Source organism: Temnothorax nylanderi, unplaced genomic scaffold, assembly GCF_030848795.1.
Source record: "Temnothorax nylanderi isolate EJ_2023f unplaced genomic scaffold, tnyl_v1.0 TNYL_tig0133_pilon, whole genome shotgun sequence".
Taxonomy (NCBI): domain Eukaryota; kingdom Metazoa; phylum Arthropoda; class Insecta; order Hymenoptera; family Formicidae; genus Temnothorax; species Temnothorax nylanderi.
The window spans coordinates 256509-281488 of record NW_027249195.1 but is presented as its reverse complement, the minus strand read 5'-3'; the positions used below and the strand labels follow the sequence as shown (position 1 = coordinate 281488).

Sequence of the window (24980 nt, the reverse complement as noted above, 5' to 3'; positions counted from 1 at the left end):
TTATTTTAGATTAATACCGTTTTTAGAAGTGAATGTGTGTCGAGATTTATTATTTTAACAAAGCAGTATTATTTTAACTCCATTGTTTCAATTAGATTAACGATATATTAAGTAGAAATATATAGGAATGGTTAAAAATTACTCAAATTGAGTATAACTTGATACTACGAATTTAACAGTGTTGTTTACTATGAGATTTCCTGATTTTTAATAGCAACGTTAATCTCATAATTCTACAATGTCCTGTTACTTCTCGAATATATATATATATGGAGGGGTTAAAGCCCCCATAGTGGTGTAAGTCACTTTTTTTAAACTATCGAGTTAAGTTCATAGATGCAGTCTACACATGCAGATATGTTGAAAGAAGAAGAAAAAAAAGTGGTCAAAAAAATTGACTTACACCACTATGGCTTTAACCCCTCCATATATTCATCAACGTTGCTCGACGAGCTTGTAGACGTAAATGGTGACTTTTGAATAACAGATGCGGCAATTATTCGTTACGTAGGCGTAATTTGCGGCGCTATTGTCGCCTGCTGTGGTTAGTTTTTGTATAAAACGGACACTGTGCGTTTCCTTAACGCACATTATCCCGGACGGAGTAATATTTCTCACCGTTACTTAGCAACGTCTTTGGAAAGAGACGTTTTCCATTGTTGGGAACAATGGTGTTGGGTCAAGGTGGCGTCAGATTTGGCGAGCCGTTTTGAGAAATAGCTCGTGTATTTATATATATGGGATAATGACAATTGTCCGATTCGCGATAGATGATAAAGGAGCGCGACGTACACGCGTAAATGGACATATCAACAAGTACGAGCGCTACAACATAGAGCAAGCAGTATTAATTATGCACGCTTGGATTACGTTTACATTGCCATGGAAATACCGTCGATTGATGGCTCGTAGCCGGAGGGGGCGCCGAGAGAGCATAGTTAGGAAGAATCGGGGAAAACCCATAAGGAAGGCGCAAGAAAGTTATGGCTCTTTCAAACTTTCCTAAATAGGGTTTCAGTTTTGCCGAGATTTATTACGTCCTTCGGGGCGCGCATCTGCAAGTAGGGCCGACCCGGGTAAAAAGAAAATATGGATTTTCGCAGACTCGGCAAATAAAAGATCGTGGGAGTAATTAGCGTACTTAAATCGGGAATTAATTTATCAATTTCCTAGCCCTCGTTAGGTAAAAATTGCCAATAATCCGGCCGACGATTCGCGGCGAGCTCGGCGGCGAGCTTTCCGACGCTCTTGATTTGAAGGAGATCGTGCGGAATGAGAGAAAAAGAAGTTGGAGGAGGCTGTACGAATATGGGAATCATCGAGAATCACTTATCGCGATTAAAACGATAAAACGCGTTACTCAATTTAATTCATTTATCGTGGAATTATTGTACGCGTTAATAATAAATTAATCTCGTATTAATATACATATTGCTAGGCGAAATTATATACTGTTTAATGTCTGTGCATAATATAGAGAATTAGCGTGCATGTGTATTATTAAATTTCTGATTAATGATTTATCTCCTGTTACTTTGTGTGCCGATGTCCTCTCAAAACAGCAGCTTATAAACACGCCGCGGCACGAAAGAATTAATTGCACTTTGTGTTTTAGTGCCGTAATCGAGAGACTACACGCATGCAATTCGACAACATTGTTATCGTCGGAGATAGCGGACTACGGGCCCGAAATAATCTGCGATTAAGTGCGAGCCGGTTGATAATTCAACAATATTAACGTCGTGATAATTTTATCACGGCGGATTATCAATATTTTCTCAGCAGCTTCTTTTTCCTCGAATAATAATAATCGATGAGTCTTCACGCGGTCCGCGTCCCGATCAAGCTTTTTCAAGTTTAATACAAACTCGACGAGCTTTACTTTGTTAGGTATTCGTTAGAGGCTGAAATGGCATAATCTCGACGGCTTTAATCATCGATGCTATAAATATACATTCGGCATTATGAATATGAAAAATGTATCGCGAGCCGGTTGATTATACGATGATCATTATAAATATTTTTATGTCTCTCGCGTGTACTCATTGCCGTTTTAATAATTCAAGAACGTATCTCGCGATAATCATAGTCGATAATAAACTAATATAATTTTTTTTATCGAAGAATCACTGATGCGAATCCTGATAAAGTGAATCTTGACAACTTGTCGATGTCATAATGACATTTAATCATGGACATGTTCGATAATTGAAGAATCCACGAATAAGACATTAAATTAATACGGAATACCGCGGGTATTCCGAAAAGAATCGCTATAGCCATGGAAACTCGCTTCTCGTTATTGTTTTTATTCGCGAAACAAAACAAAAACCGTCGGCCGGTATTGGATTTTCCGAATGTAAAAGGAAAGGAGAGGCGAAAAAAAAGGATAAAAGCCCGCGCAGTATCGCGCGGGCTTTTCCATCATGAAATGTCGCGTTTCCGCATTCCTCATTCCGCATAACGGCGGGCGCTGAGGGAGGAGACGAAGAAGTTAGGAAATGGTTGAATTTATCAAATATTCGGATGTTGAGTCAAATTGACGACGCGATGAAAAATGTTTCGACGACGGATTTCCTATAAGCTCTCAAGTGATTCCGGTGAACTTTAACGTTCTGTGTGGAACATAACACGGATAAAACAAAATTAAAAGGAAATTAATAAGAGGATGAAGTTCAACTCATTAATAAAATTTAATGAATTTAGTTGTTATTTGTGTATAACAGTAACTATAATTAAGAGTTGATTATCATGAAATTATACTCGCCTCTGTACAGAGGATATACCACGCGTAATAATTCTCTAGTTAAAATTAATAGCAAATTGTAAAGTGCATTAGCTGTCTTAGATCTAATTTCATCGTACGCGCGCGCGCGCGTGTTCAACTACAACAAAGTAATATTTATAGATCCAAAAGATATATTTATAGATCCAAAAGATATCAATAGTAAGCTAGAAGGTATCGACGCTGCTATCTCTCTATCCTCGCTTCAAGTATTATTAATCCTCACATCTGCTTTTGCTGGAAACGCCAGCTTTCTTCGGCGCCTAAAAAAAGTATCGATTTTTATTTATGTACAATGACATTAAGAGCGCAGTACAACATCCCGAAGATATCGTTTGATTATATAGAGACGGGACAACAAAGTGACATCCGAGAGAAATCGCTATTCGCCATCCTCGCACACGATATCCTTCGGCAGCCTCGTGCGGCCAAGGACACGTCGCGCGGTCGTCCTTGTCGCGTTACGCCGATCTCCTATGCACTCGAAATTGACGTCACCGCGGTGCCTCCGGATCGTTTAGTTATTTCCATGCCGTACCTGCGGACGGCTCTCGCGGTCCGGCGGCGGCGCACCGGAATTTCCACTTTTTCACCTGTTGAAAATTCCAACCGATTCCCATGGGGCTCGGTAGAGGCGGTGCCCCGCCTTTCGCGCGCGCAGTGTGGCATCCAAGTTCTATTTCTAGGTTCTCCCTGACGACGACGACGACGACGACGACGACGACGACGACGACGACGACGACGATGACGACGATAACGAAGAGCGTCAGGCCGACGTGGCGAGCCGCGCCGCGTCGCGACGCCGCGTTTCCCGAGTTTCCGGCGCCAGCGTCGATGTGCGTGACGCTCGATATTTTAAGTTCCACCCAGGACAGCGGGGCGCTCTCCCCACGGCCGATCTCTTCTCCTCCCTTTGCCCTCCCCCCCTCCTCCTCCCTTTCTATCACCGTTTCCGTTCTGCCTGTTTTTCCCTTCTTCGGCGTTGCTCCATCTCCCACTTAAATGTTATCGCTTAATCCTAGAAGTCCACGTGCGGTCTCTCCGATAAACCTTCTTATATGTTATATCTCTTTCACCCTGCGGCCTCCTTATTTCGCCAGGATTATCGGAGCGCGAGTGAGACAATATCGTCCGCTTGCCATCATTAAAATTCCTTTTATCGCGATCCTTAAGTAACGCATTCTCGCGTTTTCCTATTTTTCTTCTCAAGTTACGTAACGCGATGTCCGAGAGGCTGCTTTAAAAGTCTTGCGAGGCTTTTAAACTTATAAAAGTTGCACGAAGAGAAGACTTTACGGTAGTAATTATTACTTGATGAAATGCCTAAAGGATATTTTAATAAGATGTTTAATATTTAGTTTATTTCTTTGGATAAGATGGTTGATAACGAACGCGAAAAGAATGCCGTATGGCATTTTTTTTTCTTTCCCCTCTTGTTATATCGTATTTTAAGGAAAAAATATTTGCACTGAAACTTGTAAAAAGAATTCTATTTTAATCCATTCTATTGTTGTTGCTTGAAAAGATTCTCTTCTGGCCGATGCGTTGCCTCGGAGGTCGACACCGGCTCGGTCCTCGGCGAAGGCAAACACCTTTCTCCCTGTTCTCTTCTTTCTTCTTTCTTCTCACTTTCTCTCTTTCCCTCCACCTTCTTTCTCCTCGATCCTCGCCGAATCTCGGCCCTCGCGCTCATGCGAGTATCCGAGCTTCCGCGTGACTAGCTGAGCGACCGCCTCGCCTCGGGGCCACGATTTCTTTAAGCGATTGAAATGCGAATTTTGCCAAACACACTTGATTCATAATCGCCATGGGGTCAGTCGAGATACTCGTATCACTTTTCGCCTCGCGTTCTTATTTACGTGGCTTATTAATGAACGAAATAGGAAAGTATAAATAACATATTGCCTTTGCGTAATCTCCAGAAGCGCAGACGAGAGAAAATATGGCATTAAATGGAGAGAATTGGAGATTTCAAACATACCTTGAGCTCAATTTTTCTTTCTTTTCTCTCCTCGCTTTCCGAAAGTTATGTAAAAGTGCCACTTGTCGGCTCAGTTGTTTTTACTCCACGGTCTTTCGATTGTTTTTGCTCGTCGTTATAACGATACTTAGTTTTTCCACGACGTTGTTAACTTACACGGATTTTGTTCTGTTATTTTTTCAGAACTAAATGATGGTGCTAAGGGATTCAACGGGCAAGCATGAGGGAAAGAACACCCTCTGCCGACGACACCCCGAAAAGGGCCCCACCGGCACCCAGCAGAGGTGAGTCCCCTCAACAAAGATTCTAATGTTCCAATCTAATTTTACAGAGTAATGCAGCAATAAACAATAGCTGATGTATAGAAATGGGATAAATGTAATTGTGACGACATATTAATGGTTATAATTAAATCGCGAAAAACCTGCTTTCCGCGAGAAAACAGGCGCGCGAGAGCTATACTCGTTTGTCATCAGCTTAAGAATCACGCCGAGTCAACAACAGATAATGATGAGTTCTTTCGTATACGCGGAGTGTCATATCTCCACCGCCTCGTATTTCATCGATGCAAGTTGCCGATACCGGGGTTTCTGTAGATTTTCTTCTTGAATATTCCCAGAGGCTGGCCCGATCACGAGGATCTTTAACACGCCGCGAGTTAAATTAATATACATATATACACAATAGACACAGCGAAACCTTGCGCGTTTACCCTTATGTTAATTATTATCGATCGGGGAAAACTTAGTTTGCATAAGATTCGTAATGCAACCGTCGACCCCCATGCACACGGCTATAAACGCGAACACGACTGCTGGATTACGATGGCGTAACGCGCAACGATTGTTTTCAAGGCTCCGACGAGGCAGCTATGATACTTACGTTTACATTTGCATCTGCGAGGCAGACGTACCTATATGTCCGAGAGAACTAGTCCTCCTCTTCTGCGAAGTTTCAGAGATGAATGAATGACGTTCAATTATATCAAAGTTGTGCATGCACGAAATAACGTAGATCCGTGGGCGTTCTTTAAACAAATTTTATTTAAAAGAAAACCAAACAAGTACAGGCAAATTACAACCGTACGAACTTGCGACGCTGAACGATTTTTTTTTTATCGCAGTACGCGTATTCGCCGAGTCACGCTATTCTCGAGTCTCGCGCTTGGGAATTGCAGAGCTCGACTTGTTCGTCCTTTACAAGCCACAGAAACTTGTTTCCCTAATCAAAACGATGTATAGGTACGCTAAAACCCGTTAATTTCAGCCTCATTATCCTCATTATTACCTAATCACCTTCGGCGCGGCATAAGTAAACGGCGCGGCCGTGGGGCGGTCGCGTGCGTGTACGCAACACGGACGTACGTATATCGCGCGCGTATCCTCGATACGTCGCGCGATCGAGGCTCGCGCGCGCGCGCGCGCGACTGCGCCGCGCTCGTCGCTCGTTGTTGCGCAACGCGCTGCCGGTGTCCGTCACATCCAACGGATCCGCGGCCGGTTATGTATACAAAACACACGCGGGATTTTGAAAGTAGTCGCGCTGGTCGTGATCGTAATCGCCGCAAGTAGTTGGCGGCTGCGGCGTCGACGCCGCGGCTAACTAATATAATTATCGGACTTGCTCGCGCGCGCGCGCGCGCGGACGCGAGCGCGTCGCCGCGCCGGCGAATCCCGCCTGATAAACGCCTCGAGCGATAGCCGCACCGACCCGCTCCGATCCTCTCGATTAGGATACGCAGAATCTCCGGTGAAACGCCGTCCGGAGCGAGTCCCCGTGATTTGTGAGGCCCAACCTCAGGTACGAACTGTTATTTCAAAACAAAAATTTCTTATGAATCGAGGACGTTACGTTGCTTCCGCGTTCGAATTCTTTCGGCTCCTCTCAGGATCTCTTTCCGGATTACTTATCGTTGGAATACTACCCCCTATCCGAGAACTAGGAACCGTCCCGATATAGGGGGAAATGTCGCCTGAGGAGGGAAATATTTTCCACGGAATTTTTCCAAGGGCAGCATTTTCCCCGGAGGGGAAAAAAATTCCGCGGAAAATGTCCTTGGAATTATTTCTGGAAATTACTCCCTGAAATTATTCCCGGATGAAGAAAATTTCCCGGGAAATTATGTCTGATGTAATTTTCCGAGGAAAGTACTCTACACGAGAAGATGGAGAAATTTTCATACCGACGGGAATGCAAATAAAGAGAGAAACGAGAAAAGACACATTTGACTTTAACTGGATACGTGAGGAATAATTTATTGATAAAGTATTTCCTTTTTTTATACTTATTATCATATATGATACGTTTCTGCATTGGTTTTTGTGAACTCTTTCGTTATTAAGGCTAATGGTATAATTACAGATCACTGTCTCTGCTTATAAATATTAAGTGAATAACTTATGTTATTACTTCGCGAATTACCCGCACATGTATGTGAAGCAACGGCGAAAATTAATTACTCACTTTAGAGATTAAAATACGATGGAGAGATAAACTGCTCTGAGATAATCATGTTACTTTCCCTAGAAAATAAAAGAGGTAATATTGTTCGTTATTGAAAATGTAACTCTTTTATTTTACGCGGCGATTTTGAGGCATTACATCGAACGGCTCTTGAAGATTCCCAGAATTCCCTGGAATTGCACATTCCTGACGGGCTCGGCTCTTTCGCAATTCTAACGATGATAAAGTCCCAACGGATCTATATACTTCGCGTCGCGCAGAACCGTATAAAACGCGAAAGGGAGGGGAAAGCTCAGAAGAGAGACGGACGAGAAATAAATCGATATCGCGCGAAATGGGGGTGGCGGTATATATATCGGCATCGTTAATAGCCCGCGATAGGCAAACCATTAATTACCATTGTTGTCAACGCCTTTCGCAAAACGAACCGGATGGTCGAAGGGATTGTCGCGGGTATTGCTAAGCCGGCCGGTTTTTACCACCTCGGGGCTGTTGTCAGGGGCTGTGGTGTATGTCTGCGCGTGTACACACACACACACACACACACAGGCGTGTATGTGTGTATGTGTGTGATATACATGTACATCCGTATCTGTCTCTCTCGCCCTTTCGGAGTGCACGCTACTCGTACAACCGTAACCCCTTTCGACGTGGCAGAGGGACGGTTATCGATTCTCGCAGCCTCCCTTCTCCCCGACTTCCGGATAAAAAAGTGTCGGCAGAGACATAACCGAGGAGAGCCTCTTTCTCTCTTTCTGATTTTCTCGCGGTGGATAATATCTGTTAATATCTCCATTTCTAATATTTTTAATTTTTTTTCTAAACGATAAATATATTTTTTTCGAACTGTCTGAAGGATTCAATGCAAAGAATTGAAATGTAATCCGTGATTTGTAGAATTTATTCTAAACTTGCTAGTTGTTGACTTATTGTTGAATTAAATCCTTCTTGTGTGATTTGTAAATTATATTTTTTAACTTTTATGAAAAGTAATAAAATATTCTCGTATATTAGGCAACAACAATGACATTATGAAACAACTAAAAACAGAGATGTTAATATTTATTTATTTCTGAAAACAGAACGTAAAGAGCTAAAATGTATGCTGTCATTTATTATTATTTACAGTTATATTGTAGTAATAATCTTCGATTTTATTAACGTTGCTTAACGCTGGTCCATAGTTTATCTCACTTTTTATCATTTTTTTTATTCGCAAAAATATTGCATCGACAAGATAAATTCAGGTTAATTAAATTTTTATGTCTACATTGGCGCGATTACAAAGGAAATGGAGAGTTAATAATTAAGAGTCAGTTAACCATCGAGTTTTATCGAGACGCGAGCAGAGCGGGAAATCAGTTGAAGTAATTGTAAGATTAATATTAAGCAGCGCCGGTGAACGGGAGGTTTTCACGATGAGATTACGTGAAACTTCGCCAGCCTTTGATAAATAAACAGCCATCGTATTTCGCTTGTTTCTCAATGGCAACGATTTATCGTCCCGCGTGCCGTCCGCTTTTAAACAATTATCTTCGCGGTCCAAAAATAAATTACGCGATATCCGTCGAGGAGGGCTGAGAGCTTTAAACTTAACGCTTAACACTTCCCCGATGCCCGAAGCATTTCTCAGCGATCGAAAATGCGGGACACCGACGCGACGGGCCAATATTTCGCGATGGTTTCGCGTTCGGAAGGAGGCGTCGCGTAAACGGCGACGGATTACAAGGAGAATCATCTCTTTTAGAGGCGGCTTCGGCGGACGTAGCTGGTAGCGAGACACCGAGCGACGATACGGCCGAGGGTTATCACACGGCGAAGTTGTCCGGCATCCCTACGGCATCCGGCTCGGCGTCGCCGTCCGATAGAATGGTAGCGTCGACGCAGAGCTTGGAGGATCTGGGCGTCGACCATCCCGCCAACGCGGCTGGGAGCAACGCCGACCGTCAGCAGCATCAACAACAACAGCAACAGCAGCTGCAGGAACGCTACGGTCACGCCTACAGATCGTCGACGCAGACCGCCCAGGATAAGCGGTCGCGGCTGAGCAACGTGATCAACAACCTGCGCAAGAAGGTGCCGGATGGAGTTGCCGCCAGCGGAAACTCGGACTCGCCGAGGAAGGAAGAGGACGAGCGGAATAGCGTCGAGAGAAATCTGGAGACTCTAGAGAAGTACGTGATGACGGTGCTGAACGGCGTGATCAAGGACAACGAGGAGGAGGACAAGAACGCGGAGAAGACGAAGGAGCTGGAGAGGCAGAGGAAAGATACTGACGAGGAGGAGGAAGAGGAGGAAGAAGAGGAGGAGGAGGAGGAAGAGGAAGATCCGACCGGTACTCCGGTTAAGTCCGAGCCTTCGAGTGAGGGTGATATCGAAGCGGCCGTTGTGCCGCGATTAGAGGACTCCTCGACGGTGGAAAATACCGAGGACGCCGAATCCTCAGAGACTACAGACTGCTCGAATATAAAGAGAACGGCGGAGGAGAGTCTGCCGGATTTGGAGGTCAGAATTAGTCAAGATACCAAGCAATCTCCCTCGAGGATGGAGGAGGAACGCCTGGACGTTGTGGAGAAAGAATTATCCGAAGATGATCGAGGTGTTTCGAGAGAAAACAAGGAAAATCGAACACTGAGCACGATCATAATGGACAGATTGAGCGAGCATCAGGTCGAGGAGAGGGCGAACGTCGACGACGGCAGAGGAAACCGAACGCGTGATGAACAACACGCGGTCTCGGAAAACGCCGAGACGCGAGCAATCTGCGGTGAACTGCTGAACGATCTGTTGAGCGGCGTTTATCGCACGATTGACGATCACGAGAAGCAAACGGCCGAGGACTGCGAGAAGTCGAAGAGGACCGGCGCGACCGAGTCGAGGGTGGAACAGACCAAAGACTCGAGCATCAACGTTCAGGAGTTGCCCGTGACGGGCCTGCATTGCAGTCTACCCTTGGACAAGGTCGCGTCCGTGCTTCAAAACTGTCAGACGAGTGAATCGTTGACCTTGCGCCTCTCTTCGGGATCGTCTTCGTCGAGTCCCCCGTCGGCGCAGAAGTTGAAACCGTCGTCTAGCACCACCCCACCGGTCAGACTCCTCTGTCTCTACTGCGACAGGAAGTTCCTGTCCATGTCCCTGCGGCAACGACACACGGAGCGAGCGCATCAGCTCGGGGGTGGCAGGAGATCGGAGAGGAATCTCCGAAAACCCTCCCAGAACTGCCAGTACTGCTCCGAGAAGTGTGCCGACACCCTGGAGGCGCTGTTTCAACACATGGTCGGTAGCCACGGGGATAAGTACCACGCGTGCGTTCAATGTTCGACGAGGTATCCCACCCGGGAAGCTCTGGCGGGACACATGAGCGAGACGCACGGGGGAAACGTCGAGAGGATCGCCCAGGCTCAGGTAAATGTCGCGGAAAATCGATGAGCAATGTGAATGCTATTTCACGTGTCTTAGAATAGAATATAGAATTTTTATGCTTTGTTCGATATTTATTGGACGTAAAAATTAGTAAATCTGTGAAATTTTTTTGTCTTTTATTCCTTTTATTCCATTCGCTTATTTATTAAATATCTATTACTGACATTATATCGAGTATATATATTTTTAAGTAAGTCTTTTACAAATTATTTTAACTTTTTTTTCTAATTTTATAGTTATACTATTTATAATCAAGATATTTTTTTTAGTTTTTTAATATATTTATATCTTTAAATCATTTAATAATTTTAAAATTTTGTAGGGGAAATGTTATTTCACTATAACAGAAACGAGAAATAAAAACAAAAACATCCCAAGGTAACTGGGTAATAAGTCGAGGCATTACGTTCCTTGAAGGACAGAGAAATCCAAATAATAGGAAGAACACTCACTTTTATTTCCAATTCGACTCGAAAAGTTTCTATCTTGAAAACACTGTGAACTGTTAGACAAGCACATCTTTCTTCTTCCAGCCGGAAAAGATCAAAGAAGGCTCGCCGCCCTGCAAAGAATTTTGTGGTCAAAATCTACGTGAAAAGGTGAATATGTCAGTTCGAGAGAGGAAGTCCGAAGAAAAGGAATCGGAGGATCCAGATGACAGTCGGCCGTCGGACAGCAGCCGGACGAAACTCATCGCGGCGCGGGAGCTCATCGATAATCCGGCCAGTCCCGAATTTGACAGTTCCTTCTACAGCAATGTGAGCTGCAACATCCGCGAGAACCTGCTGCACCATCTGGACGGCAAGCTGCAGCCGGTGAGCGGCCCGTCGTCGTCGACGTGCATGCCACCGATCGCTACCTCAAGCTCGACGGCGGTGGCGACGACGACGGAATCAAAATCACCGCAGCAACAACCGCAACAGTCGTACTACGAGCACAGCGTCAATCAGATCCAATTTCCCATCGACATCTCACTGACCGCGGCCACGCCGGTTTACAGCAAGGACTACTCGGCCAGCGAGGAGTACGAAAACTCGAGCGAGTACGCCCGGAAGGCCGGTAAAACGAGCAGCGGCTCGCGACCGCGCCGTGTCTCCTTCGAGAAGTACAATTTTCCGCGCAAGTACGACGGCAGGGAGCAGTGGACCTGCTCGATCAAGGACCTCAGCAAGTTCGACATCTCCACGCAGCTGTCACTTCGGAAGAAGCAGCAGCTGATTAAGGAGCGCCTCACCATCAGCAGACTGCATCAGATCCCGCTACTACCTTGCGAGACCACTGAAGTGTCTCTTCGCGATCAGGAGCAGACCGAGTCTGTCGTGGAAACGGCAGCGAGCAGTCAGGATAGCGTTGATGCTGTCTGCGTGGTCGACGCGAGTGCCGCGACTCTCAATGTCGTCCGCTGCGATGTTGGCGAACCGCTCCTGAGCGAGATTAAGGAGGAGACGATCGAATTGTCCGCGACCTCAACGTCGTCGTCATTGAGTCCGACGATTATCACGGAATTCACTATTGAATTCGCAGACTTTATGAGACTGAGAAAGCGCGAGGAGGGCGACAACGAAGCAGCCAATGCTCAGGAAATCACTTATGCTGAGCTGAGCGGCGAGTGGTCGCGAACGCGGATCTACATCTGCGGCGCTTGCGGTTCCAAACACGTGAGTATATATTTCTACACATATATTTCTTCTTCATAATGTATAATATATTCGTTAAAAACAAAAATTGGATAAGAAATATCATGAAAAAAATACCAGTTAAATTTCGATAATTGTAATAATTTAAATCTTAGCTTTTATTTTCGGCAAATGCAAGTGTTACTTCTCTATCTCTTGTTTTCTCAGCGTTTTATTATTCCTTGCAATAATTAAAACGTCAGCCGATGTGATCGCGGTCATTTTGACGTATTATCAACTTTTTTATTACTTTATAAAACTGTCAACCGTTCTTTTATAAAGCGTTTTGTGTGATAAATATAAAATTTCTGTTTTAACATTGTAGGGCGTGTAAGCAGAACGTTTAATCATTCAATTTTGATATTCCAAATTTCTTAATCCAAGATATTATTTAAGGAAATAACAAATTCCGGATATAGCGTGTATACAAGAGATTAAAAACCCATAAATTATAAAAGATACGCAAGTTTTGAGTGGTATATGATTTTGAGATTATTTTAGTTTTTACTGTGTTGCAAATGGTGCATTTTAATTGGTGCGAGCGCGGTCTAGATAATTTATCAAGCAACGTACTTGATCTTTGACATTTGTGCGATACATACGAGTGGTAAGCATTCGCAGCGAGCTTTCCAAATCACCGACTCATTTGTGACTTTGTCCCTACTGTAGTCTATTCACTTATCCACATATAAAACGAAATACATGATTTATCTAATAAATCTAACTGAATCAGAATAAAACTCGTTCTTCTTAGCAATATAAAAATAACTTATTTATCTTCTTTGCATTATCGAGGAAAGAATCGAATAAAGGAAACCGTATAATATATCTTTGCTGTGCCGCGTTAATTCAGTTTACAAGAATTAAAACACGGTGTATTTGAAATCGATCGAGAGACGAAACGAAACGGAAATGCGACCTGAACCGTCGATGTTTCTGTGCAGGTGACGCTGAAGGAGATGGAGGATCATAAGGCTTCCATGCATCCGCTCGTTCTGTGCTCGCACTTCGACCTGGTTGGCGATCAACGCGAGCACTACAAGCATCTTTATTTGCCGGGACGAGACGCGCCCACCGACGCGGCACGCGACGCTTCCCTCACGGACATGATGTGCAGCAAGTGCGCCAAGGGCTGCCCGAACTTGGGCGAGCTGCATCGCCACATGCTGGAGTGCGGTGGCGATCAGGCCTGGTTGCTCGGCCTCACCGGTAGCGGCAAGAAGAAGTGTAAATGGCGGCCGTTCGGTAGTCGCAGCCGTCGACGGCGTCAGCGCGGCCCGAAGAGAAACATACAGAACTCGCAGACACAGCCACGGGTTATCCATGTGGAGCGATTCAAGGAGAAGCAGACATCAACCGGTCCTAGAGTCCGGCCAAGCGACCGTAAGAACGAAATTTGCTTTTAATATGATAAAGTTTCGCGTGGAGGCACTCTAGCTTTCCATGTCAGCTTCTTATCTCACGTACTTTGTGTAACAGGTTCACGAATAAACAAATAAGATACAAGAAACGGATCAAAGATACAAGAAGAAGTAGATTAAAAAGATGATGTGCTTTTTACGGAGTAGATTATTTTCTGATAAAATATATTACCTTTTTTACATATAATTACATGAGTCGCAAATTAAAAAGTATCGATAAAAGGTGTATGAAGTGTGATGCATGTGATCTTCGCTTACGATCTTCAAATCTCATTGCCAGAAGAGGAACTTAAATGAACTTATGAGATTCACCAAGTTTTAATTATCTTAGATATTAAAATGGCATTTACAAGTCGTTGCAGTATCTTCACGATCCATCGCTCGAATTTGTTCTCAGGCGAAAGTATCCAGAAAATGCTAGCCAATCTGCCGCCTAAAAGAGCCACGAGGAAGGTTCTGCAGGACAGCATGATGCGATCGCAGGGCCGACTTCGTAACGTAAGTAATTTAATAGCGCGGAACAATGACTACCTTTGCCTCAATAACACACTCGATCAAAATTGGGTCGATATTAGAACCATAAAGGGTGATTATAATAGCCGACTGATTTAATTAGAACGTCAGTGTAATATCTATCTCATTAATATCTTAATGGACTTTTTATAGAGATTTTATGGTAATACAGTTTGATATTATTCTTCTGAACCATTTCGATGAAAATCATACATGTCGTAATACTAAAATTAAAATTGCTCAATGAAAAGCTACTTAGAACGTCTTCCTCAATCTGTCGTCTCGATCGTCAATATTAATAATTACTTCCAATTACATTTAAATTCTCATTATCCGAGAAAGTCACTCAATTCTTTATAATTCCCTACGGGCAGAAAAATCGGCGTAAACGAGAAATGATAAACGAGACCGATTGAAATCGTAGATATGGTTTGACATAATTTTGTGTATTATCAAGATAAATTACGTGAACAACGAAATGTCGTATCGTCGGTAAATGCTTGGACGGCGCGAATATGCCAAATAATTGAGGGAGAAAATCATGAAAAACTCGAGACTCGTCGAAATAATGATAGAGCGTTATTGCCTTGCGCGCCTCGTCGCACACGAGCGGAGGCATCGATTAGTTGACATACGCGCTCGTCGAAGTATACATTCCCATGATCGTGCACACATTCGCGCAGGCAGGGTGATTTTTATGCTGCCGTTGTACTCGTTTTACTTTTCTTTCGATAAAAACGCTAGATTTCTTGCTTTAACATGCTTTTGTTATCCTTATTGTTGCAAAAGTAAATTGTAAATAAAAGTGTAAGATAAAATGTTATTAGTTTCTTGAAGACAAAAGCTTAGAATTCTGTCTCAATGGCAACGAAAAAGAATTCATCACCGCAAAAGCTGTAGCGACATCTTTGGGCTTTGTTGAAACAGGTGCAGACCAGAACGAGGCCTCGCATAATCGGCGACAGCTCGTCCCGAATCTCACGTAACAAAGCCGCCCTGAGGAACAAACTGCTGAAGAACGCCAAGTCGATTCAGCGGAATCGCTGTCGAAGCGACAACATCGCCGCGGTGATCGAGAGCGTCGTGAGGAAGTGTCACGAGACCGAGAAGAAATCCGACGGCGATGGCGAGAAAAGCACCGAAACCGAGAACGAGGGTAAGAAGGATGCCAAAGAGGTGAACGAAGGTTCGTCGAAGGCGACCAGCAAAACTTCGGATCAGAGTGATAGAACTGCTCGACCGAGAGCCGTTGGACGACCTAAAGTTCTCGGTAAGAGGAGGAACGTGAAGAACCCGCAACTTCAAAGCAAAAGCAGTAACAAGTTGGCAAAAGCGATGAGTAAGTTCGCGAAGTTCAGGAATGGCACTGCATCTGAGACGAAGGGCGAAGGCGAGGAGACATCCTCCCCAAAGAGTACACCAAAGAATGCAAGGACGACGCCGAGAGCGATTGACAAAGACGAGGATGGTCTCGACAGCAAGAAAATGTCAACGACTCCTGGAGTAAGGAGCAAAAATAAAGCGACGCAAGGCATACTGAAGAGAAGGCGTTTTGTGGATCCGGTGGCTTCCTTGAATGCCTCTCTTAAGGCAAAATCGCAGTTGCGAACGCAGGACGGTAAGTTTGCCCGCAATCCGAACAAGGGTTTGCCAGCGAAATCGGAAACAAAAACGGACGACGGGAAACACAAGGCGGACTCGATTGAAATCAAGCCTAAACTGAAAGCGACGCAGAAGTTGAAGAAAGCCGAGGTCCAGGTGCCACGAAGAGTCACCCGGCTGTCGTCGGATAGTGACAAGATGCCGACTTTGGAACCAGTCGTGCAGATCGTTTCCTCCAACGAGGAATATGTCGATAAGTCGGCGAACGATCTGCCTATCTTGTCGCCAGTGACGTCGTCGGGATCTCTTCAGGATCAAAAGGTATCCCGAAAGTACGTTTTGAAGGAGAAAGAGGGTAATGTCGAGGCTAATACCGATCTCGAGGCTGTTTCTGAAAAAAGCAAAAAAGTGCAAAAATCAACGAGAGGAAGAAAGCCAAAAGAGAAAACGAAAAACATAGCAAAGCAAAAGAAGATTAATACAGTTGAAGAAAACAAAGTTTCCAAAAATAACTCAGCGGTATTGAAAGATGATAAAATAAAAGGTAGAAAGAGTTTATCGGTTAGTGCTAATAGCGGCGAAAATAGCAAAGAAGAAACGTCAAAGAGAGAGACAATCGTTAAAAAAGATTCTAGATTGAGGAAGGAAGAAGTAACGAAGGAAACTCGGAGCAACTCGAAAACCAGAATGGATAAAGATTCCTTGAAATTGTCGGACATCCCATTCGAGGTGAAGAAACTGCTGGGTTCGGCTAGCAAGGAGGATCTTTTGAGTACACTGGAACTCGCGTCTAACGACTCGAAACGCAGCCTGAGGCAATCGACACCAAGATCGAAAATACTTCAAGTGAACGACAAGAGTCCGCGGGAACTCGATGACGAATCGGATGGATCGAAGGGCATGAGCAAGAAGGAGAAGACTGAAGCGTTTAGAAAATCGTCCAGGAAAAAGAGCGACGATAAGATGGCAAAAACGAATCTAGAAAAAGATTTGTCTAACGCGAATGCTAATGCGGCGCAAAACGAAAGAAGTCAACAGGGTAAAAGAGACAGAACAGCAAAAACGAAGGAGATTGCGGTTGACAATCCCGATATGGAAGGTAAAACCGATGGCAGACAAACGAGAGGATCATTGAGCGATGCCAAAAGTGAGCCTACTTTGGAAGTCGCAAGCGATAGCTCCCGGAAAGGCAGTGGCTTGCTGGGGAAACGTCGCAGCCGTAGATCGATCGACGAAGATAAAGAGACTAACACGCGGACGTCCGAAGAACAGAATAGCAACGAAAATGTTATGTCGATCGAGAAGGAAGCCGAGAAGGAGCTTGATAAGGTCTGTAAGAAGGATAATGAAGGCGAAAGTGATAAAAATTCCGACGATCGCTTAGACTCGACGGTAGTGAATATCAATTTGAGTCACTTGCAGTCGGAGACGAGCAACCTGTCCATCGACAGCGGTAAGGAAAACTCCTTGGAAACTCCCGTGAACGTTCACACCAAGGTGAAAGTAGGAAGACCTAAAAAGACGTGGGGCACGCGCCGCGAGAAGTCGTCGAGGAAGAGATCCTTGAACAATGTCATCGGAATTCTGACAGAAGGCATGAATATTCCCATAGAAGCGCAGCAGAACGTGCAGGTGCTCACGGTTCAGACCAGTCTGGATAATCCGGACAGGGTAGCGCGAAACGGAAGCGCGCAACAACCAAGCGGTGGCGAGGTGACCGCGGTGGACTCAGCATTCAGCGAGTTGTCGATCCTCGCCAAGAGCGAAGAAGAATCCACGGAGAACGAAGCCGTTACGGCGACGAGCACGACCGACACTTCTCACGCAGACGATGAGAAGAATGCTTGTCCTGATGAGACGCAGGTCGAGAATGCCTTCGTCGACGTATCGTCGAAAGTCACAACTGCTAAAGCGTGTTCGCCAGCCAACGACATCATCCTTGATCTGTCCAGAAGAAAACCCAAGGGCAAGGGCTCTTTCTTAGAGAAAATTGTGTCGAAAATAGCCAAGCAGAAGGACGCTCTGCTAGAAGGTGAGGTAGGTTCTTTGCTTGACACTGCGGCCGATGAGTTGACCAGCATACTCGATGAGGTCGGATCACCTACCTTGGCTGATAACTCCGAGAATGTAAATTCTGATGAGGCAAGCCATGTCTCGAAAAACAACAAAGATAAAAGTGCGACAGTTACACCCACTGATAAGGAACTATCGGCAATCGATTCTAAAATCCAAGCGTCGGAAAACGACAAAACCAATGTCGAGAGTACGATTTCCAAACATTCAACAGATTCTTTGGATACTTCAGACAATCTCGAGGAAAACTTGGCGACAAAGACTGAAACGCAAAGCGAGAATCAAACTAAAGTAAGTGATGTTTCAGATGTTGAGATGAAGAGCGACGATGATGTGGACAGAAAGATGAATGATGCAATGCCTTCTGTTGAGGAATCACATGTTGAATCTTACGGGAATAAATTGATAACGAATAAAGAAGCAGTTATTTCAATAGAAATTCCAAATAAAAGTCCTAACGATACTTCAATTTCGCATCCGTTAATTACGCAAAAAGAAAACTTAGAAAAACTCGAAAGAAAGGAAAGAGTCACGAAATCCAGGAGAAAATCCAGGAAAAGGTCATTGGAGAACGCAAGCTCTAAGAAACGTAAAAAAAGACCATTAGAAATCGTCGAAGATCGCGCTGAAGAAGATGTGCAGAAGGAACTCCGACTGAGCGACATTATCACGTCCAAAAATACGTCCAATGTTGGAAATGAATTTTCAAAAGAAGATAGCAGCATCGTGGAGACTTCAAACGCAGATACCGAAATTGAGAAGTCGATGTCGCTTCAATGCAGCGAATACGAAATCATCAAGGATGATTTGAAATCATCGAGTTTAGAGAAGGATTTCACAAAAGCTAGTGATGAATCGAGTCTAGAAAAATTCACCGATCTTCCAGAAATAGCTTGTGAAAATGCGAAATTAACGGTAAGTCTTGAAGAATCCTTTGACAAAATAATTCCCGACAAAAATGCCGTTGTAAACGATGTTCGATCGACAGAACTGGTCGAGAAAAGCGCTGATTTTTCGATATTATCTTCAGAGAAAACCGTTGAATGTGGAAAATCTGCGAATAAGACTCAGAAAAAGGATCAAACCGATACGAAGGAGCCTTCGTCTAAACGTACATCAAAGAGAAAATCGCAACCTGCCTTAACTTCTCCGATAGATGCTGCGACAGATATTCTCCAAACTTCCGTAAAATCGACTGACGAGACAGAAAAGGTATCATTTTCATCGTCTATTGTGATAGAACAATCTTCGGAATCAACTGATGTACAACCGACAAAAATTGGGACCACTAGCGAAGACTCGGACGTTCCTTTAGAAAAATTATTGTATTCAATGGAAATGTCTGGAAAACATAAAGAGACACAAAATACAAACGATTCAGGTCTCGTCAATTCGACGCCTTTAAAAACAACGAGAAAACGTGGCGCGAAGAAAAAGTCATTGGCCGATGAGCATCTAGAACTATCGGAAGACAAGCCTGACGAAGTTGCTTCGAAACGCAATGACGAATCCAGCATCGCAGATTCTAACAAGCAATTATCGGCTAGCTTGGAGAACTTCAAAATACCGGAAGTAAAGGACCTGCTGCAGAGCGGGAAGAAACGGGGCCCGAAGAAGAAATCGCAGCCCGAGGATGGTCGCTTTAACGGCGGAAGCATTCCCGAAGAATCTCGGGCGAGCGAGGAACTTTCGGAGAACAGCGAGATGTCCAACTTGGTCGAAGAGAAAGTTGAAGAACAAGAAGAAACGGAGAAACGTGTAGAAGAATCGAGCACGAAGAGGCTCGAAAGATCGAGTTCTTCAGGTTCGATCGGGCTTACTCCACCTTCAACCAAGACGAGATCTATGTTCAAGAAAAAGACACAGCTGTCGAGCGAGGACCTTGCCGATTCCAGCACTCGAAGTCAGGGTGTCGAAAGCACGGATGACCTGTCCGAGAGCTCGTGCGTCAGCGAGTCCAGCTACTTCAGGAAGAAGCGATTCGCGAAGAAGAAGAAAAAAGAGGAGACGGTAGCTGACGATAACGCGCGAGACGATGTTTCTCTCACAGATTCGATAACGTTGAAGAGCGATAAGCAAAACGCGAAAAGGAAGACGAGCAAAACTAGATCGTTGCTCGACGAGCATCTTGATCTCTCCGACGCGGACGACATCGACATTCCGATGGACATCCAAGCTTCATTAGAAAATACGGAAGCGTTGGAGAACATCGAACGAGAGTTCGAACTCGCTGAAAAATCTTCGGATCTGCAAAACGAAGGCGCAGACAAGCCAACGGATGATACGGAGGACAAAGATTCGTGCGCCACCTTGGAACGACCGGCATCGAATAATGATTCTCCGGATAATCCAGTCACTCCGAAGAAACGTGCGGCTGGCAACTTCGTGGTGGTGCACACAAAGACCGGCGAGATCCTGATCGTGGAGAAGCGGAAGAAGCTAACGAAGGAGGCGGCGAGATTTTTCTGTGACGTGTGCGCCACCAGTTTCACCCGCAAGAGCTCCCTGAAGAAACATACGTTGTCGCAGTCGCATCTATCGCAATTGACAAAATCCACCAAGGAGAAAATCGAGCCTGTTAACAGCAGTACATCGGAGAATGCTGAAGAATACGACGACGAATGGAAGAGTAATCAAGAGAATGATCAACAGACGGAGAGCGTTCCAGAAGACGCTCGGTCTCATGAAATCGTCCGAAAGTCTTTGGAACCAGACGAGAGTTACATTCCTTACGTAGCTAGCGCGGAATCGACGAAGCCTCTGGTGGATCTTGGAAACACAAGACAGATGTTGGAAGATAAACTGCTGGACGAAGAGATTTGCAAGATCACCGAGAATATGAGCCATGACGAGTATGTTCTGACCGATCATGTGACACCGGATGAACCGATGTTGTCGTCGACGCCGATCAAACCCGTCAAAAAGCAGCAGGAGGAATCGGTACGAGGCAAGAACGCTGACAAGAAGCGGAACAAGTCGAAGAAGAGGAATCTAGCGGAGGAACATTTGATCTTGGACTCCCCCGAATTGGAAAAATCTAAAATCGACTCGAATGAGCTTCCAAAACCAACTAACGACGTCGTGCGAATTTCCTCGCCATCTTGCGACCGTACTTCGACAAAAGAAACAATGGAAACAGTGGGAAAGATTGAAGATGTTTCTAATAAATGTGTAGATATTGATGAAATAAAGAATCAGTCGGAATTAATTGTTAAACCTTCGAATGAAGAAACAAGTTCAAAATCAGCATGTGATATCGATGCAAAAGCTGAACAACGAACAGAATCCAGGACCACGAGGAGAACGCTGAGAAAGCTCTCCAAAATGGATAATGAGGGAAAAGAAGAGACTTCAGCTTCAACCGAGACGAATCGTTTCAGCCTGAGACCCAGAAGAAGTAGAAACATCCAGCATTACGAGGAATCTGACGTCGAAGCTGATGTATATTTTATGGACACCTCTATGGAGATTAATAGCGACGAAATAGAAAGTAATCATGACGCGCAAAAGGGACAAGACGAAGTGGAAGAGGAAACAAACAAGAATGTATTACGGGAGAAGACGCGCGTTGACACCGAAGATAAGAATCCGCAGGATGCGGAAGTCACAAAATCAAAGACAGACACGACGAACGATACTAAGAAAAGGAAACGTGGCAGACCGAGGCTTAAGAATCGAATTGTTCCGAATTCCGGTATCGCTTCAACTCACACAAAACCCGAAGTTAATGAAAATGATGTTGTTGCTACGGACAATCTTGACGAATCAAAAATCGAGGATCAAAAATTAGATTCGCATACCAAAGAGCGTCTTGACGAGGCCGGCAAGGCGCCACATATTGATGCAAGTGCCCAGCCTCCTAAACGGAGCAGGGGCAGGCCTAGGAAGAATCCTATACCAATTGCAAATAACTCTTCAGTACAAGCAGATAATTCGAGTGCCTCCGAATCGACGAAATCAAATCATGATGAAGTGAAAGAAGAGACAGACGCGACTGAATCGCGTTCCAAAACGATTATCGAAGAAATTGCATCGATCGGTTCTTTGATACCGAACGCGGAGTCTTCGCCAGCCGTTCAAGAGCACGCTCCGGAATCGAGTTTATCGGAAACGAAGAAAGATTTATTAAATGCTGAAGAGGCTCGAAGCACCGAGCCGAGCGTTTCCGAAGATCAAATGGCGCAGAGAATAGAATCTACGGATATTGAAGCAGACGATACCGTACTCGTAGAGAATTGCAAGAATACGCTTACCTTCGACATTCCATCAGAAAAAGTCGAAATATCGATGCCATCAGAAATAAATACATCTGTTGATGATGCAAAATGTGTGCTAGAAGACAAACATAACGACGATACGAGCGTGAATATTTTAACGAATCTAGCGGCCGAGTCTTCAGCCGAGCTGTCTCCGCAAATTACCGAACAGGTACCAATCAACGATTTGAGATCGGTTGAATCAAAAGCAACCGACAACGATGAGAGCTTCAAGGTTCAGAAACTAGCAGACATCTCGGAAGAGAAACCAACAAAATCAGAAGAAGAATTCCGCGAAGAAGAAGTTCCCGAAGCAAAGCTTTCAGGATCGGAAAATAGCGAGGACGAAGCTTTAGTCACTGACGATAAATCTCTTCCCGTGGCAAGTTCCCACGAATCTCAGAAGGTAACAGATAAATTAGAGAATGATAGCATTTGCGACGAAAAGACGTCTCGACTAGAATCATCTAACAAGAAATTATCCAGAAAGTCGACGAGTAAGGAACGAGAAATCGATCGCAAAAGACCGAAAACGTCCAAGGGCAGAAGGAAAAAGGTCAAAATCGCTGAACTGTCGAGCGACAGCGAGAACGATGATGACGGGATCGAATCCGTTGCTTCGAGCAAGAGCAAGATCGTGAAGAGCGTGTTCGGCCGAGTGTTCGGCGGCGAGAAAGCGGACAAGGTGAAGGAAGTGCTGAACGACTGGGTGTCACGGTCGGAAGACGACTCGGACATGTCCAGGAGTGCTTCCGAAGCGAGATCCTACCTGCGCGGACCGACAAAGTTCCCCGAGAACAGGTACAAGAAGGAGAAGAAGTGTCACCCTGGCTTCGAAACGAAGAAGGATACCGAGCGATCACCCAGAAAGAAAGGAAACGACAAGTGCGGTAGTGAGGCTTACGGGAAGGCGAAGAATCGGAAGAAACGAGAGAAGGATGTCGAATCGATATCCGAGGATCGCGCCGAGTCGCCCATCAATCCGGTCAAGCGGAGACACAGAGAGAGCAAGATCAGGGCGGATGAGAAGATCCTGAGAACCTTCGATGACGAGTCGCCGACTGTTTCGGAAGACGACAAGATTAAGGGAACGAACGATCAGATTAACAATGAATTGAACGATAAGGACAAGGAAACGAGGAGACACCATGAAAAGGAAACGACTAAGGAACGGACGAAGGATAAGAATTTGACCTCCGAAAACTGGGAGAGTCTTCGAGTTGATCACGACGCTCATGGAAAGTCGAAGAATAGTTCCAGCCATCGTAAAAAGCAGGACGTTAACGAGCGTTCTTCCTCGCCATCGCAGTCCAATGTGTTCAAGCACAGACGGAGGGAGAGCAAGACCAGAGCCGGCGAGAGGATCTGGAGAGCATTCGACCACGAGACTTCATCGTACCTTTCCGACTATCAGGATCTCGACGAGACACGCCGGATTTCTAACGAGCAGGAGAGTGAGTTTTACGAACCTAAAAACTTGAATCGTTCGGACAATTCGAAGAGCGTTAAACAAAAGGATGAGGACGCTTGGAAAAACGCCAATTTGACGGATCAGGAACAGAGCGGGGTGCACAGTGGACGCGGGAGGCTCAAGAAGGACTCGAACAATTGCAGAAGACAGGATTCTAACGTGATTAAAATAAGCAAGACGAAAACGAACAAGAAGGTTCCAAGAGACTCCGATAACGACCCGTCAATTCCTTCGAGAGATCAGGAAACGAAGGACGAAACGCAAAACGATCAAACGACACGATCTACAAATGAATCGAGGAATCGTTCGAAAACTTTGATCAAGGATAATGCTTATGAGTCCTTCTATGGCGACTCGGTTGTTTCGAAACACACGAATAAAGACCAAAATAATTTGCTAGCACATTCAGATCGGTCAACCAGGAAGAACAAAAAAGGGATCGTCAACGAAGACTGGAAACGTTCAGCGAGAAACCTAGAATTCGATCAGGAGGAGGATGATCAGCCGACCGAGAAGGAAATTGGACGAAAAGACGAAGAGTCTGCGATATCGTCGCACAGTTGCAACAGTTTAGCGGCCGAAGGATCAATAATAAAAAATCAATTGACCGATCTCGATGGAAATTCTCAGACGAATCAAAAGTCCGACGACAACGACAACGAGGAGGAAGAGAGCGACAACGATCTCGGACGGCAAAGAATGTCGCCGTTCTACGCTCGCGAGACTCCCGATAGCTCGATAGAGAACAGCTCCAACGAGGAAGAGGAGGAGGAGGAGGAGGAGGAGGAGGAAGAGGAAGACGGCGAAGAGGAGGAAGAGGAGGAGGAACATATAACGCACGAGGATAATTCCAGGAAGACGAACCCTAACGAATTTTCCGGAGAGAAGATCATCATTAGATCGCCGTCGTCGGGTCACAGATCGGATGTGGTGACGATCGCGCCCACAGACGCGATCGAGGACAACGCGTTGGATGTGCCGCGGGAGATCGAGTCGACGATGGAGCCGCGGCAAGGCAAGATCCTCAACTTCGACGAGGAGCTCTTCGTGGAGTGTTGCTCGAGATTGAAGGCCACCAGCGAGAACGAGCTGAGAGGCGCGAAGAAGATTAAGCTGGACCACACGGAGTCATATCATAAACGGGACGATCAACCGCAGGGATTCAGGGTCAACAGAGACCGATGGAGGGACGTGGAGAGCCAAAACAGTCTCGGTAGTCTTCTGGAGTCAGTGAATCAAGTGAGTATTATACGTTGGAAATTTTTACGCTTGAATAAATTATCGATATAATTGATGAATTATTAATTATATTTTAA

At 45.0% G+C, this 24980-nt stretch overlaps 1 protein-coding gene across 3 annotated transcripts in view; it reads left to right on the top strand.

The window, feature by feature from the left end:
* The window catches only part of LOC139776951 (uncharacterized), a 38838-nt gene that overhangs the window by 6538 nt on the left and 7320 nt on the right, over nucleotides 1-24980 (top strand). For 2 of the 3 annotated variants that reach the window (XM_071714023.1, XM_071714025.1), the window contains exons 2-7: nucleotides 4950-5050; nucleotides 8977-10634; nucleotides 11186-12310; nucleotides 13273-13711; nucleotides 14147-14247; nucleotides 15190-24903. In XM_071714023.1, the coding sequence (XP_071570124.1) occupies nucleotides 4987-5050; nucleotides 8977-10634; nucleotides 11186-12310; nucleotides 13273-13711; nucleotides 14147-14247; nucleotides 15190-24903 (13101 nt within the window). In that variant the 5' untranslated portion in view covers nucleotides 4950-4986. Of the gene's footprint in view, nucleotides 1-3541; nucleotides 3622-4949; nucleotides 5051-8976; nucleotides 10635-11185; nucleotides 12311-13272; nucleotides 13712-14146; nucleotides 14248-15189; nucleotides 24904-24980 lie in introns of those variants that run through there. The other variant, XM_071714024.1, reaches the window with a different exon arrangement.